The 17,390-nt window shown below is 40.1% G+C and overlaps 1 protein-coding gene across 9 annotated transcripts in view; it reads left to right on the forward strand.

Moving 5' to 3' along the window:
* POLQ (DNA polymerase theta) overlaps nucleotides 1-17,390 on the forward strand; it is a 55,089-nt gene that overhangs the window by 18,011 nt on the left and 19,688 nt on the right. For 6 of the 9 annotated variants that reach the window (XM_082043231.1, XM_082043233.1, XM_082043237.1 and 3 more), the window contains 9 exons: nucleotides 3,186-3,328; nucleotides 4,785-4,989; nucleotides 5,864-6,009; nucleotides 9,019-9,212; nucleotides 9,516-9,640; nucleotides 11,041-11,284; nucleotides 12,077-15,222; nucleotides 16,298-16,441; nucleotides 17,063-17,259. In XM_082043231.1, coding sequence (XP_081899357.1) covers nucleotides 3,186-3,328; nucleotides 4,785-4,989; nucleotides 5,864-6,009; nucleotides 9,019-9,212; nucleotides 9,516-9,640; nucleotides 11,041-11,284; nucleotides 12,077-15,222; nucleotides 16,298-16,441; nucleotides 17,063-17,259 — 4,544 coding nt within the window. The remainder of the gene's footprint in view (nucleotides 1-3,185; nucleotides 3,329-4,784; nucleotides 4,990-5,863; nucleotides 6,010-9,018; nucleotides 9,213-9,515; nucleotides 9,641-11,040; nucleotides 11,285-12,076; nucleotides 15,223-16,297; nucleotides 16,442-17,062; nucleotides 17,260-17,390) is intronic. The other 3 variants (XM_082043232.1, XM_082043234.1, XM_082043236.1) reach the window with 2 other exon arrangements.

The raw sequence follows: 17,390 nt of genomic DNA on the forward strand, positions 1-17,390 counted from the left end.
GGTGATCCTTGTGGGTCCCTTCCAACTCAGGACATTCTGTGATTCTTTTCTATGGTTGATGTTCAACCAAATAATCCTGCCTGTTTTTTTAATTCGCAATGGAAATTTATCTTTATGGATGATGTTTGGAAGAACTGGATTACACAAATATAAAACCACAATAGAAAATAGGAAGTTCAACAGAAGCGGGAGGTGGGGTTTGCCCTACTGATGGTTTGATTGGTGCTTGCTGGAACCCTGTGTAAGTAGACTCTTACATTTAACTTTCTATTTTTGCCAGAGTAGCATAGCAACAGGGCACTTTGTGACCTATTTCTCTGTGAGATATCCCTATGTGTTAAAGAAAGGGCAGCTGCATGCTGTATTTTGAAATTTTCCAGATTTCGTCACTTGAGTGTAGCTGGCAGGTGTAAAATTACATTATTCCTTGAAGTTTCTTTTCTTCTTCTTCTTCAAATTACAATAATTAGAACCCTTTTTTGACAGTTCTGATGTGACTGTGTTTTGCACAGTAAGCAGTTGATTTTATGCTGATGAGCATCATGAATGTACCATTTTTTTTTTGACTCCACAGAGTCTTTTGGATGAGAACATACAGCTGCATTACCAGCTGCTACTCTTTCATAGAGTAGGGAGACTAGGAGACAGCAACTTCAGCTGGAAAAAAATGCCTTGTGTGGATATGAAATTCAGGTGACAGAAGATAAATGCTGTTGGGTTAATTCCCTTACCTGCAAATACTGTAGTATTGTGTTATCTCAGGTTTCGATTGTGTTTTGTTGTTCTTGTGGGTTTTTTCCCCCTGATTTGGTGGAAATTTAAAAACATAATTTTAGAAAATGAAATTGTATTATTTTTACATTCAGCAAAACTGTCATGTTCCCAAGGTGAAATAGGTAAAGCCGTTCAATATTGCTGAACAAAACCTAGAAATATAATAGGGCTTTTTTTTTTTTTTTTTTTTTTTTCTTTCAATGGAGTTTTATGCCTAGATAGCCAGAGTATTCTGGTGTTTGTCTAGTCTGATGCTGACCTGGACTTCTCCTCTCATCTGAAGTGTTCAATAAGGGATCTTAGAACAGCTTAGTTTCTTTTTATTTTTTTTGTCCGCTGTTTGCTAGGTTGCAGTTATTTCCTTTAAGTTCTCAGTGGGATCTTGGGAAAGGATTTCCCCCAAGTCTTGAGCGACTGTCAGGTAATGCAGAGCCAAGTGGATACCCATCTTCTGTTAGATTTGTTATGCTGAAGAGTCAAAGATTTCAGAGGGAACTGCAGGTTACATCAGAACCCAAACATGAAATGCGTGAACGTTCTTTATTGCTAAAATCAAAATAAGACTTGCTTTGACAAAACAATGCTTACAGGCAGTTTATCTTTGGTACTCTCAGCTCTGGCAAACATACATAGTCAACAGATGTCAAAAGTTTCATGCATCCTCTGAGCACGTCTTTCATCCCATCCTGTAATTAATTTGTGTTACCATGTTTAAGTGGTTACTCACCTGTACTGCATTTGTGATATTTATTATCATAGAATCATTTCAGTTGGAAGAGACCCTCAGGATCATTGAGTCCAACCATAACCTAACCTAAATCTAGCACTAAATCATGTCCCTGAGAACCTTGTCTAAATGCCTTTTAAACACCTCCAGAGATGCTGACTCCACCACTTCCATGGGCAGCCTGTTCCGATGCCTGACAACCCTTTCTGTGAATAATTTTTTCCTAATATCCAATCTAAACCTCCCCCGGCACAACTTGAGGCCACTTCCTCTTGTCCTATCACTTGGGAGAAGAGACCAATACCCATCTCGCTACAACCTCCTTTCAGGTAGTTGTAGACAGTGATAATGTCTCCCCTCAGCCTCTTTCTTTCCAGGCTAAACAGCCCCAGTTCCCTCAAACGCTTCTCAGGAGCTCCAGGCCCCTCACCAGCTTTGTCACCCTGCTCTCAACTCTCTCTATTACCTCAAGAGAGAGTTTATCCTGCTCATTAAATTTCATTGAAGGTGTGTTTTCATTGCCTCTGAATTTGCTAATTACTGTAGCGTTACCACAGCTATGGTTTTATCATAACTTAACATTCCTACAATCTTACTAAGATACCCATGACCAAAATTACCTTGGTGTCCAGACTACATGTGCTTAAATCTCCAGAAGTTATCATAAATGTATCATGATATTTACCATCCAGCTAATCCAATTCTAATGCCCTCTCCTTAGTCAGAGGCAAGCTTGTCCTATGCATAATTAATTTATCCTGTGCCGACTGGCAAAGCTTCTAACTAGCTGTGTCTCCCAGGGACCTAGTTTCTCTGCAATAGCTTTGTTGAAAAAAAAATCTCCTTTGTGTGACCACTGCATTTTCCATGGGTAGTCTATTATCTCATCAAAGGAACTGGCCCATTATTTTTATTTTTGTTTCATGGCTCTGGGACCTTTTTTTGTATCGCACAGGGATACATAGCTAGGGATTAACTTAACAATGTCTGATAGAGAATTTTAAGGTAAGGTATATTTAGATGTACTTTGAGTGAAACCATCCATGATACTTAAGATTTTGTGTGTATATATATATTTATGCATATATGAAAATTCAGAGAATGAGTAGTTACTTAGATTAATAACTTTGGGTTTCTAAATTACTTTGGTTGATGTGTTACTTCATTTTGTGAGTGGAAGATGGTTGACTTAACACAAACTGTCAAAGTGCTGTGCAGCTTTTATGTTTCGTTCTTGCTTTTGAGAATCTTTTCAGTTTAATGATGAAGTGCAGAAGAAAAATTGATGTCACTGTGTATTATAGTTCCAGTCAATTCCAGAACAAGAAGTGATAGCGGTTCAGCAGCAAAGCACATACAAAGAGAAGCTATGGAAGCTCTTTAGCTGATTTGGCAAGACCCCGACCAGCCTAATGGAATTTTGAAGTTTGTCCTGCTCTGAGCTTTTAGTTCTTAAGTATTATGCATCTGTGGAGTTCTTACATAGCAATGGATGTACACTGCTTTAAGGTTGCAAAGGTTTTATTTTTATTTTCTTTTCTAGCTTTTTTAGAAACATGTATAGTTTTCTATTCCAATAATTTGTCCTTGATGAATTGTTACTATTACAGTGCTAAGATGCAATAGTAAGGTCGTTAATTTTTTTCTTTTTTTTTTCTTTTTTTTTTCTTTTTCTTTCCTAAAGGTGAGAGCATTTTAGTTTGCAAGCCCTCAGAAAGATCAAAAGGAACTGCTCTACTTCAAGGATCTCTCAAGCCTGTTCGCAGTTGTTTGCTTAGAAGAGAAGGTGAAGGTGTTACTTCAAGCATGAAAAGAGCAATACTTGAGGTACAGGACATATGGAGAGGAATTAGAACTGTGCTTGCACTCTTGTAGGATCGTTTATTTGGTGATACCATCACATGTTTTCTGTGCACTTTCTTTTTCTTCTGTTTCCTCCCCTGTCAACCCAAGCAGCTTCAGAAGAATATTACTTGGTTCTGCCAGCTTGCTTCAGTATTCAGCATTTTGTTTGGTAGGTTCCAGTCTCTGCTTCCTGGAGATCAGGTTGTGAGCACAGTCAAAGAAGGGTTATTAAGTTTTGCTTTTGCATTTAGATCTACTCAAACCACAGGCATAATTAAGTGTGATTCTTAAACTTCTTGTACAACCTGACAGTCTTAACTGGGAGGTGCTTGGACATCCCTGATCCCAGAGACTTTGTAGACTGAATTAGGCCATAGTGACATTTGTAGAACCTTATAGAGTACCTTATTTCCCTCCTAAACATATCTACCTCTTTTGCACAAAAATGACTGAAATTTTGTAAATACATTTTTGGTGAAAAAATAGATGTGATACCCCATTTGCTCTTTCTAGCCTGCTGTCCTCTGTAGAGTTCCTACAGGAGTAAAAAAGGACCAAAAGGATTTTATTCCACATAGGTGAGCTTATCTCCTTTTCAAAAGTTGCTTTTGGACTTGCACTGAACTTAGACTTTTAAAATACATTTTGTTTGCTGTACTGCTTCTACTATCTTTTGTGAAAAGTGCTGTGATACTTAGCACTTAGTTGTGTTTCCATAGGTTTTGAATTTTTAGCAGACCCATGGAATTTCTAAATGCATTTTTTTCTACATCAGAGCTATCTAAAAGATGGGGGTTCTTTTCTGGTGATGTTGCTTTATGACATGGGAAAAAAATCCATTGAAACCATGAAAGAAAGTTTTTACTTAAACACCTTTCTATCTCAAGGAAGACACATGCATGGAAATGACTCACAAGGAGAAAGCAGTTATGTGAAAAATGAAAAACAAAATTGAAGGGAAAAAAATCAATCAGGAAAACAATGATGGGGTGTAGCATTCACATTTATTAAGAGAAAACTTCAGTATGCTGAAGAGCCTTACAAGAAGTCCTCCTCTCTGGTTTGCTTTTTGTCTTCAGAAAATTACATTTTGTGTTCTAACCCTTTGAAAAGTATTTCGCAGTGTTGGCTAAGCAAAAACCCTAGGGCTAATCTCAAATCTAAATTGCTACTATGTGTATGCCTGCTATCAAAATGAGATTTTATAATTCATTCTTTCCCGCAGATTAGTCCTCTTACTTCTACCAAAGGTGTCTGGCTTCTTGCAAAGAAAAGGCCTTAAAGGTTGCCAGCTGTGGCAGTTGCTTTGCCTTGTGTTCCCCTCTCGTACTGGTTCTTTAAAACTTAGATATCTGATGGATCAGTCTCTTTGACTCTCTGATCTGACTTCCATCCTATTGCTTCTCTGGCAGTATGAGCAAGTAGTTTTCTTCAACAGATCATAGTAGGGGGAGTGGCCAACACCCCAGATGATGTGCAGACCTACGCTTCTTGCACTCTTCTTGCATCCAGCTTGAAAGCAAGCAAATGCGGAAACGAGAGAACACAAGACAAAGCACAGACCGGACCTATCGAGGCTTGTGTGACGTGGCTGCTGGAAAATGAATTCATTCAGGTTCTGGACTCTGGCAATGATATGAAAGGTAACACTGGTGTTCTTCCCAGTAAGGGCAGTTAGCAGTTTTGAATCAGTAAACCTTCTGCAGCTCGCTAGATGTTCAATGTAACTTTAAGATGAGGACCTCTGTCCATTTTTGTTTTTATTTTAAAGAACCACGTGTATCAAGAATTTTTTTTAGCTTTTTGGAGGGTGTCTTTATACCTCGTTTAACATTTTTGCATGCATGTGTTCTTGAAAGGCCTCTCTCTCCACATCACCTCTAACACTGATGCATCCTAGTCTACAAATTCCCAAAATATCTTGAAAGAAAGCATACTTTTACTACAGGATTTGTGAACATTATAGACTATGATTTTTGTCTTTCTGACGAGTACATGCTAAGAGAGTACAAGTCTCTTCTAGAAATGCTAAGTGTACATGGTTGCACTTTTTCCTGATTTTGGCTATTTTCTTAAAATGGCTAAGGATGAGACTCTTACAGTAAGAGTAAGAATCCCCATTACAGGTTATTTGGTATCTCTTTTTAAAGAAAATATTATAGGAGATATTTGGTGTTCCGAAGAAAGAAATACTCAAAATGGAAACTACTAAGCGGGATGGCAGATGGGATTCCAGTGATTTTTGTTCAAATAGCTGTCACAACTCTTAGTCTGAGTAGTTAGAGGGATCCAAGCTTGTGATCTGGCCTCTGAAAAAGGCCAGTTTAGACCTAGACAAGTCTAAACCTTTTATTGTTTCCGTTTTCCTGTCTTCAGAATGGAGAAATGTGCCATTTCTTCTTGAAAAAGGAGATAGGAAAGTTAGTAGAATTTATATCTGTAAAATACTATGCAATCTGAAAATGAGGTATAAACTTGCACTTAAATGTTTGTGGGTTATGTTTTGTTTTTTCTTAGCAGCAAAGGTTTATCATCCAACGCATCTTGGCTCAGCTACTCTTTCCTCTTCTCTTTCACCAACTGAAGCCATGGAAATCTTTGCTGACCTGCAGCGAGCTATGAAAAGCTTTGTTCTGGAGAATGATCTGCATATTGTCTATTTGGTAGGTTCTCATTCTGTGTTTTGTGTTTTGTACTGCCAAAACTATGGAAAGGAGAGAAAGCACAATGCAGACTTCTTGAGGGCTCTATGAACATAGGGTTTTTTTTTGTGCTTTGCTTAGCTCATCCTTCATGAAGAAGTTTCTTAATTGAATGTTCTTCAGAACTAGTCTGTTCCCATAGTGTCTATTGTGTAGATGGGTGTCGTGTGCCTGTCTAAGTCCATTGTGGTCACTCCTGAGTTCATAAGGTTTCCGAACTTTGTAAGTTTCAGGAGTAGGATAATGGTAATTTTTCTGAGACACTTAATGAAATGAATTGGGGTTTTTTGTATGTTTGGGATCAGCAGGCTGCACCTCAGATTACTTTTGGAGCCTCAGAAAGCTTTTGGGGTTTTAGCATCTGTTTTGCCTACAAAAAAGCCTCAGAGAACAACACTGCTTTCTTCCTATGTGTGGGCCTTTCTTCCGTTCAGTAACAGTGAAATTTATCTCTGTTTTAGTTTACTTGCCTGGTCATGCTGTCAGGGCTAAAGGAAGGAGTGTGCTAAATCTTTTGACGGGAAGGTGTATCAAAGTTTATCAAGATTTATGTGCACATACACTTAAAAAGCTAAGCAGTGCTATTTAGGGCCTTTGGAGAGGAGGCCACAAACCTGTGAAGATTAGTGAGGAAACAAGATGGAGTTGCAGTGAACATCTTAAGATCCAAGACTGCCAGAGGCCTGTCATGTGATCATCATCCCAAATTTGACAGTGGTCTTTAGCCTCCTAAAGTGTAAAGTGTATTTTCTTTACCAGGCTGATAAACCAAAGGCAAAATTTAGGTATCATGCCTGAAAAAAAGTTCACTCGAAGGAGAATATGCTTGCAGTTACAGGAATTGTTGAGCTAGAGGACATGGGGTGGGAGGCAGGAGACTCAGGGTGCCTATCTCTGCTTGCTGTGTTCATTAACCTAGTTACTGGCTGATACCGATAAATTTTGTTGGATCTACTAGCGTCCCATATGTCCCCATATCTCTGTTTTACAGGACCACATTATATTTTGTTTTGTTTCTACTAGACAAAGTGAGCTGGTTTATATCATTATGCACCAGTGTATTTTTTCCCTGTTTGCATCTCCAAAACAGAAAAAAAAAAAAAGGATTGCTTTTGTTCCTGTTCTGGGGTACGGACAGTGATGGCGAGAGATAGATATAGATATTTTTTTTTTTTACACTTTACATTGTAGTTGCTGTACCTTGTCTAATACACTGTTGAACAAAATGTTCTTATCTTCCATTAAGCTACCCTAAAATACTTTCTTGCAAGTCAGTTAGTTTTCAAGGCTGAAGGTTTGTTTAGTTTTGATGGGGTTTGTTTGTTTTTGTTTTATTTTAAAGAACAGTTCTCCATGTGTTCCTTATGGGTTACAGGGAAATTATCTGCTATCATGCTATTTAATTCTCTTAGGCTTGAATTTTTTACTTATACCAATATGAGACTGAATTCGAAAACCTCGTATTTTAGGAAAACTGATGAAAACAAATTTGCTAGGCTAGGAAAAGAGGGGTTTTTTTCTTAAAAAAAATACCACAACAAAAAACCATAAGACAATCCTCCACATTAATAACTCTTGTTCTTCTCAGCATCTGATATTCTGTGTTATGTTAAATGTTCTCCAACAACTGCTAGTTATTTCAAAGTAATTAATCTTGTAGTATATCCATACAGATATGAAGACATTTTGTCTCCTCATAGTGAAACTGACTCTGTGCTGACTGAACAATAACAGAACTGGTTTTCTGTCTAAAACTGTGTGAATGCTTTGGATGGCTTTTTTATTAGTGTTAATAAAAGCTGAGATTTCTTGTACTTCAGGTAAATGAAAGCTTCAGCAATTTCTAGCAAAATCTGTGTTCTGTCCTACTTTGTCAGATGATGGCAGTGGTTAGTGTGGTTGCTAGTGGTTTTAAGAGGTTGATAGATATCTGTTAGTTTTGTTAAAAAAAGAATAACGTTTTGTTTTGTTAAAGGAGAATAAAGATGCAGCTTAAAAATCTTCTAATGACTTGGATTTAGGGAGCAATCTGACAAAGAGAGCAGCATAGGGGAAAGGGACCTGGGGGTCCTGGTGGACAGCAGGATGACCATGAGCCAGCACTGTGCCCTTGTGGCCAGGAAGGCCAATGACATCCTGGAGTGTACTAGAAGGGGGGTGGTTAGTAGGTCAAGAGAGGTTCTCCTTCCCCTCTACTTCGCCCTGGTGAGACCACACCTGGAATATTGTGTCCAGTTCTGGGCCCCTCAGTTCAGGAAGGACAGGGAACTGCTGGAGAGAGTCCAGCGCAGGGCAACGAAGATGATGGAGTGGAGCATCTCCCTTATGAGGACAGGTTGAGGGAGCTGGGTCCCTTTAGCTTGGAGAAGAGGAGACTGAAAGGTGACCTCATTAATGTTTATAAATATGTAAAGGGTGAGTGTCAGGAGGATGGAGCCAGGCTCTTCTCGGTGACAACCAATGATATGACAAGGGGTAATGGGTTCAAACTGGAATACAAGAGGTTCCACTTAAATTTGAGAAGAAACTTCTTCTCAGTGAGGGTGCCAGAGCACTGGAACAGGCTGCCCAGGGGGATTGTGGAGTCTCCTTCCCTGGAGACATTCAAAACCCACCTGGACACCTTCCTGTGTAACCTCATCTGGGTGTTCCTGCTCTGGCAGGGGGATTGGACTAGATGATCTTTCGAGGTCCCTTCCAATCCCTAACATTTTGTGATTCTGTGAAAGATTCCAAATTGTTTAATCATTAGAGTACCTATATGAGTCAGATCTCATCAGTACAAATATTTTAGAAAATCTGGTTTAAAAGAGCTTTTACTTTCTTCAGGGTGCATGGTTATGACTCAGTGCCTCTGAGGAGTGTGTAGGATGCTCTAACCACATTCCCTAGGCTGTATTTTTGTTTACCCAGAGCTCTGTTCTGTTTGTTTCTCTGAAACAGTTTTTTGCATTGTCTTATTTTCATTAGGTCACCCCAGTGTATGAGGAGTGGACCACAATTGATTGGTACCAGTTTTTCTGCTTGTGGGAGAAACTGCCTGCCTCAATGAGACGTGTGGCTGAACTGGTGGGGATTGAAGAAAGCTTTCTGGCTCGCTCTGTAAAGGGCAAAATCATAGCTAAAACAGAGAAACAGCACAGACAAATGGCCATCCACAAAAGGTAGCCACAAATGAGTGTGAATGTGAAAAGACTGGAGGCTATAACACATGGACTGGACAGGTTCTGTGTCTGTTTTCAGGAACTGGCTCCCTTGCTGAGACAGCTGATAGCTCAGAGAACCTAGACCTGGTCTGCTCTGAACTGAAGACAATGCTGGCACAAGATGTTTGTGCTGATGTTTATGGATGCCACCTTCTATGTGCTATGCTATAGTACCATTCTGTCCTAGCTATCACAGTGCATTTTGCAGTGTGTGCTAATGTGACCTGGATGATAATTTGATTTCCATGTGTGCTTCCACAGGTTTTTCACCAGTCTTGCCCTTCTGGATTTGATCAGTGAGGTTCCCTTGAAGGATATGACAAAGAAGTATGGGTGTAGTCGTGGCCAGCTTCAATCCTTGCAGCAGTCTGCTGCCACCTATGCAGGTGAGTTGTCTGGGCAAAATACCCTGGGACTCTTAGGCTAGTCTGTTTTCTTTCCTTCCATATAAGGGGGTAAGATAGCCACAGTGTGGTACTGACAACAAATAGTCTTGTAAAACCACTTCCAGCTTTATAGCTTAATCTGTGGTTCCCCCTGCTTTGAGGTGGAACCACAGAATTTGCTATGGGAAAGGGGCCGGCTGAGTGGAATCAGGCAGTAGTGTAGCATGCTGAGGTACTGAGCTGGGATGTAGTTTGTTCAGTAGTAAGTATGGAAATTAAGTACAAGTCTATTCTGAAGGTTTGCTCTATCAGGAAAGAGTATCTTTCAGCATGGGTAAAGTTTGGGGGTTCTAAGACTTAGTATGGCTTTCTCCTGGTTGCAGAGTTATTAGGCCAGAAAGTATAAGTTTATAGTTTTCAAAACAGAGTGAGTAGTTTCTGGGACATTTATCGCCAGATAATAAGAGGGCAGATATCTGTCACCTTTAACTTCCTCAAGAGGGCTGTGTAGGAGTAGAAGTAACAGCCCACCATGTGACCGAGATTTTTTTCTCTCTATTGCCTCCATTACTACATGAGTGGGCCTTCAATTTTTAAGACAGTTTTAGCTCAACTTGTGAAGCCCTATGTGTGGGTTGCAGCATGAGTCAAAGCCCCAAAAATGAAAAGGTCACGCCAACTGATGCAGAGTAGTTTAAATTAATTCTGGTAGTATAAATAACTTCTTGTTGTAGCAGTTTCATAATTCTCTATTCCCAGTATTAATAATTTTCACAAAAGTAACTTGGGAAGTAAAATAACTGTTGACAGGACATATAGCTAAGACATATGATAAAGGGTGTATTCTATAATCACTGTAAAAATAGTGAGGGATGCTATGTCTTTCAGTTATTGTCATATTCTGTAGATGCAATCTGTGAGTGAGAAACTATCTTTTCCCTGCTCTTTTCCTCCTCCCGTGTGCTGTTGTGACTTTTATTGTAGGCTTTGCTACCTCCTATAATGCTCTCAGTAACTGAAGTTCTGCTCTTATGGACATCAGTGCTGGCTTTCCTTGAAGACCTGTGGCTTCACTGCTTGTTCTGTCTTTTTCAGTGTATTTGGTTCATAGGAATCCTGTTACAGGATATGCATGTGCATCACACTTTAAAGATCAGCGTCTTTGAAAAAGCAGTGTCATTCAGAATTTCTTCCTCACTGAAAAACTAGTTAATTCTAGATTAGAGTTCTGTGAGACCGGCTCCTAGTCATAATTATAATAAACGTGAGTTAGTTTCTGTAAGTAGTGGGAAGGTGAGAAATGTGAAGTGCATGCCTGTTCAGATGAGGTGGGGGAAATGAACCCAGCTCAGTAGAACTGAACCTGGAGTTAAGACACTGATGTAACTTCTTTGTTCCAGGAATGGTGACGGTTTTCTGTAATCGGCTGGGCTGGCACAACATGGAGCTGTTGCTCTCTCAGTTCCAGAGCCGCCTCACTTTTGGGGTTCATAGGGAGCTTTGTGACCTGGTACGAGTGTCTCTGCTGAATGCACAGCGTGCTAGGATGCTTTACAATGCTGGCTTTGTCACAGTGGCTGATCTTGCTAAAGCCAGTCCTGATGATGTGGCAACTGCTCTGAAGAATTCAGTACCGTTCAAAAGGTGAGAAATCATTAAGTCCAGAAGTCAAGTAAAGGAGTTTGTTTGTTTGTAAGGTGAAGGATTACAGGATGAAACCTGTAATTAAATATGACCACCTTTTGGGACTTGATGCCGAATGTTAACTAGAAATAACATGTGGTTCTCTCTGACTGATCACAGTCATTCCATGATTATATTGAAATTAACAGAAGCATCTTTTCTTTGCAGTATAAGTTTGTGAGACCTAAAATTTCTTCTTGTTCCTCTTTTCAATGCACTATTTAGTCTTGGGTGAATTGTTAATGCTTTCTGGAGACCTCTTGCTGCCTCTAGAAGGCAGCTCCACCATATAATCAAACAAGTTGATGGTTTATTACTGTATATCATTTGAGATTCTCTAGTTATTTTCATGTTAGTGCAATGACTTGATCAAGTACCTGTAGGACTGTACCATGACACCTGTTTGGTTCATGCTCCTGAAGTTTTTGTTCTTTGAAAAACAGTGCATGGAGCAGGATTGGTTCAGGCCTGGATCTTGCCCTAGTAGAGAGCTGCGACTCAACTGGGGTATGTTTGGACACAGAAACCTGGGAAGGCTTCTGGGGTGTGCAGCCAGTAACCTCGACATCAATTCACATGTAGAAAACTGAAACAGTTATTTCCTATCAAGTGCATTATATTTTGGATACAGTGCTTCTGTGAAGCCAGGAAGCTGTGAAGCTAGTTGAAAGGGGAACTGAGTAGTGCCAGGTCCTTGTGGTGTTTGTTATATTCTGTGTGAATGTTTACGTATGTCCTTTACCTTTCCTGTAGTGTTCGTAAGGCTGTGGATGAAGACGAAGAGTCAGCAGAGGAGCGTCGGACTGTGCGCAGCATCTGGATGGCTGGAATGAAAGGCTTAACAGAAAGAGAAGCAGCTTCCCTCATTGTGGAAGAAGCCAGGAGACTTCTCCAGCAGGATCTGGCGCTGATGGGAGTGCAGTGGAACCCAGAGTCTTTTCTCGAGTCCGATACGTCCCCTATGATGAGCAGAGAGTCAGAACTGGAAGACAGGCTACATAGGTCTTCCGAGTCTTCTAGGGTGTTAAGCAAAAAAGGGTGCAGAGTTCAACATTGTAATGGCCTTGGCTCTCAGACTGGAAACTTATCAAATATTAAAAAGGGATATAAAAGGCGACTAAGCAGTAGTACAGAAAACTCCGGATTTGAGAGTGAAGTCCCAGGCAGGAGACAGGCTCGATCAGAGGAAGGCAATGATGATATTGTGTGCAGTCCTAGGAAGCGGCTAAATGTGTGCAGAAATAATGAAAATGTAGAAGGAATTTCTCTGGTCAAAACCAAGATGGATTCTAGGAGAGCAATTCTAGAACCTTCTGCTGAACAAGGAAAAACACCAACGTTGAGAACATATTTTTCAGCCTCTAGATTGCTAAAAAGTATGGACATGCATTTAAACCGGACTAGGAACAAAAATACTGCTTCAAAACTACAGAGGTCACTTCTTGAAGATTCAAATACGCTTAGTGTAGACATACAAAAGCCTCCCGCTTTCCACCCCATGATCTCTAAAGAGAATTCTTTTTCAGACCAAAATAGTAAGGAATTTATGGTAACAGGGTCTGTAACTCATCAAATCTCAAATTCTGTACAGATGGGGGCAATTACTCTTGGGAAGAAAGATAGAATGGAAGGATTATTTACAGAGTCTACCAGCAGTAATGAAGGCATGCCTCAGGGGAGAGCATGTTTTCAGGCACCTGTTACATTGCAGGGTATTCCACACACTGATGTAGAGACACGTAATATTGTAGAAAGTCTAGTGATACCTGCTAATGTTAGGACACAGAGAAATGAAAATATGGATGATAAGCAGAGTAAAATAAATAAAATGCGAACAGATGCGAGCTGTGCTGAGGTGATGATTGGTAAGCAGCAGATGGCTTTAGATGCAGATCACCGTAACGTGACAGCCAGCTGCTCTGGAAATGAACATGTCCATAGTGGCAGCAGGGTACAGAAGCCTGTGCGTTTTTGTCCTGGTGAGGATAAACCCTGCCATATTAAAATTCAGAATGGTGGCAAAAATGGTAGCGAAAAGTCCAATGGAATATCGTTACAAGCTGAAGCACTGCAGAAAGCCAACAGTCATCCTAAAGATCTTCTGAAAAACTCTCTGATGAAATCCAGAGGTGTTTATGATGCAGGTGATGTTCAGGATAGTCCATCCTCTGATCTGTTTTCTGACTTTGAAGACAGCTTCCAGTTGGATACTCAAACTGAGATGATAATAAAACAGGAGGGAGCAGCTGGAATCACAGGACAGCAGGGAATGCAAAGTTCAAAGCTGGCAGTGATCCCACGGCAGGAGATCTGCAACAAACTAAGCACTTCACGGACTGAGAATGCTACTGAGGAAAGGCTGGCTGCAACAGTTAGGAAACTGGGCTTTTCAAGTCTTATCACGACAAATAACGTTACAAAAAACACAGCTCAGCACTGCAGTAATAATGTTTTGGAGTCTGGAGGCCTTAATTTACAGCCCGTAACAAAGGAAATAGATTCTGCACCTTACCTTAAAGAAAGCGATTTCTCAGTGACTGACTCGCAGCTACACAGTTTTCTACGAGATTACCACACCCAAAATGCAGTGAAAGGGGCGACTGTGTCTAAAGACCTTGATAAAACAACCTCCCCTTTTGGTAGGGAGCACATTGTACAAATAGAATGCCACCCTGTCCCTGAAACAAGCCTGAATATGAGTGATAGCTTGCTGTTTGATGATAGCTTCAGTAATGTCAGCGACCTTGCAGCTGTTCACATTACGGAAGCTGACAGAAAGGAACCTGTGGAGAAGCAAGGGGCTTTGGTTTCTCCAGAACATCTTTTGCAGAACCTAAGGCCTGTTCAGAATAAGTGTGATGTCAGTGGCAGTCAGAAGGAGCATGAGGACTGTGCACAGGGTAACAATGTATCTCTAGCATTCTCAGAACTAATAGCTGAAGTTTTAGATCATGCGAACTCCCCGTCTTTTCTGGAAGGTCTTCCTTCTACATTTGACCGTCAGTCAGGATTAAGAAACCCAGTGATGTGTAACAATGACCCCAGATCAAAGGATTTGGTAGCAGATAAAGGTGAAAAGCTCCAGAGAAGCCAGAAAGCTTTAGACAAGAAAACCCATCCAGTGGCGTGGACTGACCACTCATTTGAACTAAGCCCAGGATTGCAGGATGTATTAGACAAATGGCATAGTCCCTCAGGCATTGAACCAGTTTCAGTAAGCTCCTGTTTGAAAGAAAAGTTAGTTGCTCCTATTACCAATCAGGAGCCAGATCCAGTTTTTGAATCTGATCGTTGTCATCCGGAGCCTTTGCCCACTTGCCAGGATTTAAAAAGCCATTTCAAGGTTAAAGAAAACAAGCCAGAAGACTCGGATTTTCAGAAAACAGACTGCATTGCACTTCCACTCAAGGGAAGCCACAGAACATCCTGTCCTTCACCAGATAGTAATAATGCGTCTATTCCTCCAACACCCCCAAAAAAGGTTTTTCCCAAAAGTTCTATTTCTCTCTCTGTGAAATCTTTAAGGAAGAGACAGGTTGCCTGCATGGATGAAGCGCAGCTGATTCAGCCACAGCAGAATAGCGAGCGCAATGCAGAGCAGCAGGTAAAAACAATCCAAGTCAGTCCTGGGATTGTAGAGCAAATTGAGGCTGATGAGATGAAAGATGATTCCACTATAGACCAAGGCTTTTCACTGCAGCTATCTCAGGATGTTTCTCCACTTGTTCCCTTAAGCGATGAAAGTTTCACTATTATTGATGTAGCAAGTGACAAAGCACTTTTCCAGACTTTCCTTGCAGAATGGAAGGAGAAAAGCAGATTCTCCATCTCAGTGGCGTGCGAAAGAACAAGATGTCTTTTATCTCCCAAATCAACGATTGGTGGCAAATTCAAAAAAGGTCAGTTCTGTGTACCAGCTTATAGTTTTGTGAGCAGCGGGGTGGCATCTTCAGGTTAAAGCAGGAGTGGAGAATGAAAGGGCTTGCAAAAAAGGAGCAAAATTAACTGATATGCATTGAATATTGTTAGTCTCAGTAAACCAAAGGAGCTGAGTGTTAGTAAAAGATAGAATTGGTGTCAAGTGTTTCATTGATAGGTCTTTGGTGACAGTAATGAAGTGTTTAGCAGCTTGCTTCTGTTTGAGAGCATCTAAATATTCTTAACATTTCATTGTGTATACAATTTTGAAATGGATCTGTGTTGTACAGTCCCTTTCTCATGTATCTTTCCATGTCGTAAGCAAGTTTTAGTATATTTTAGAATGAGTAATGTATTTGACAGTAAATTGTACAGATTGTTCATGGTCTCCACTGAGCAGTGTTACTTCTGGGTTTGCCTCTGAACCAAGGTTAAATATTTTTGAGTTTGCAAAAAGTAAACTTTGTTTAATATATGCATGTGCAAAATTTGGATTAGTCTCTGGATTGTTGCAATATTGCTTAATTTTTTTTTCCACAGACATATTCTTATGCTGCAGTTTGCTGCTGCTATATAAACATACTCTTCCTTTAAAAAAACAAGGTTAAGCAGTTAGATTCTTTGTTGTCATATTTCCATAACAACAACAAAATTTCTTTACTGTCAAAATATATTTTTGACAGATAAATGTAAATGTTTTTCAGAGTGAAAGGAGGGAATGTATTTCTGTCTCAACTCTTGAAGAGATTGCTAGGAAAGGCCAGAGTTTTGCAGGGATGCTGTATGGGTGGTTGTTTCTGTTAAGATAAAGTTTGTTTTATTTGTTTTGGCTTTGTTTTTTTTTTTTGTTTAGGGTTTGGTGTTTTGTGTGGTGTGGGTTTTTTTTATTTCCCAGAAAAAGAAACACAGACTTTTCTCCCTATAGATACATTGAAGGTGTATATTCACTTTTAAGAAATTTAGGATCAAATGTATGTATTTACATTTTCAGGATCCAAACTCTTCTATATTTATGGATAGCATTTTATAATCATAACTTAAAAATTATTCTTTTAGCAAGTTCTCCTCAGTGGAAGCAAGTTAAAGATGATGGATTTCCTGTCCAAGGCTGCGAAGACATCTTGGTAGTTGGACTGGCAGTATGTTGGGGTGGAAGAGATGCCTATTATATCTCTTTGCAGCAGATACAAGACCAGACTGGTAAGTGAGCGGACAGGCTGTGCCGGGTGACATGACACTGCATTTCAAGAAAGTACCTTCAGCAGACAGGCTCTTGGAAGTGTTTTGAGTGTCCCAAACCTAGCTCAGTTTTGTGATGGAGTAATTTAGTCACATTATTCAGCAGTCTTAACGTGTTGAATACACTTGAAGACATTGCTGTGGATACATCTCTGTTACAATAAGGCCAGGTAAATGGCTCAAGCACTGGACTGCTGAGCATGTATATGGCTAAAATGTTTGCTTACTCCCATGTTCTCCTTAGCTTACTTGCTTTTCTCTTTCAACCTCTTTAAATTTTTGCTCTCCAGAACAAATCCGACACTAGAATGCTGAACGTAACCCAATCACTGCACCATGGGCTTGTGACTAGTGTTTGATTCCTGGCTGTTCTTTGTTTAGTAGTATAGAGACAGCATGTCGCTTTTGGGAGCATTTTCTGGTTTGATAAAATGTGTAATATCTGTATAGATTTGTTGTTATTTGTTCACAGTCTGACTCTAGTTTTTGTGCTTTAGGTGATTGTGTTCAAGATTTTTCTCTTGCCTTTCTTTATCACACAGTGGGTAAAAAGATGATTTTTGCTTGTGTTTCCTGGCTTAGAGATCAGTATGAGTTTGGCACCGCCACCTTTGGACAAAAACCTATCTGTAACAGAGAGACTGTATCATCTGCAGCTGCACCTACAGAAGAAGCCCAAGCAGGAGCGCTCACTTATCATGTATAACTTCATTCAGCATTACAAGACTCTGGTGATGGCTTGTGGAATCTCCTTGGAAGGAAATTTTGAGGATCCAAAGGTCTGCAGGATTAAGAAATTTAGTTTGGGTAAAACTACTAGTTTAAACACACCACTGTAAAGACAGAAATACCTCCTGTTGCTTCCCCTCTGTTATTTAGATTTGAATATGCACATCAGTCAAGGGGTTTG

The sequence above is a fragment of the Streptopelia decaocto genome, assembly GCF_964273445.1.
Source record: "Streptopelia decaocto genome assembly, chromosome: 1".
In the NCBI taxonomy this organism is placed as follows: domain Eukaryota; kingdom Metazoa; phylum Chordata; class Aves; order Columbiformes; family Columbidae; genus Streptopelia; species Streptopelia decaocto.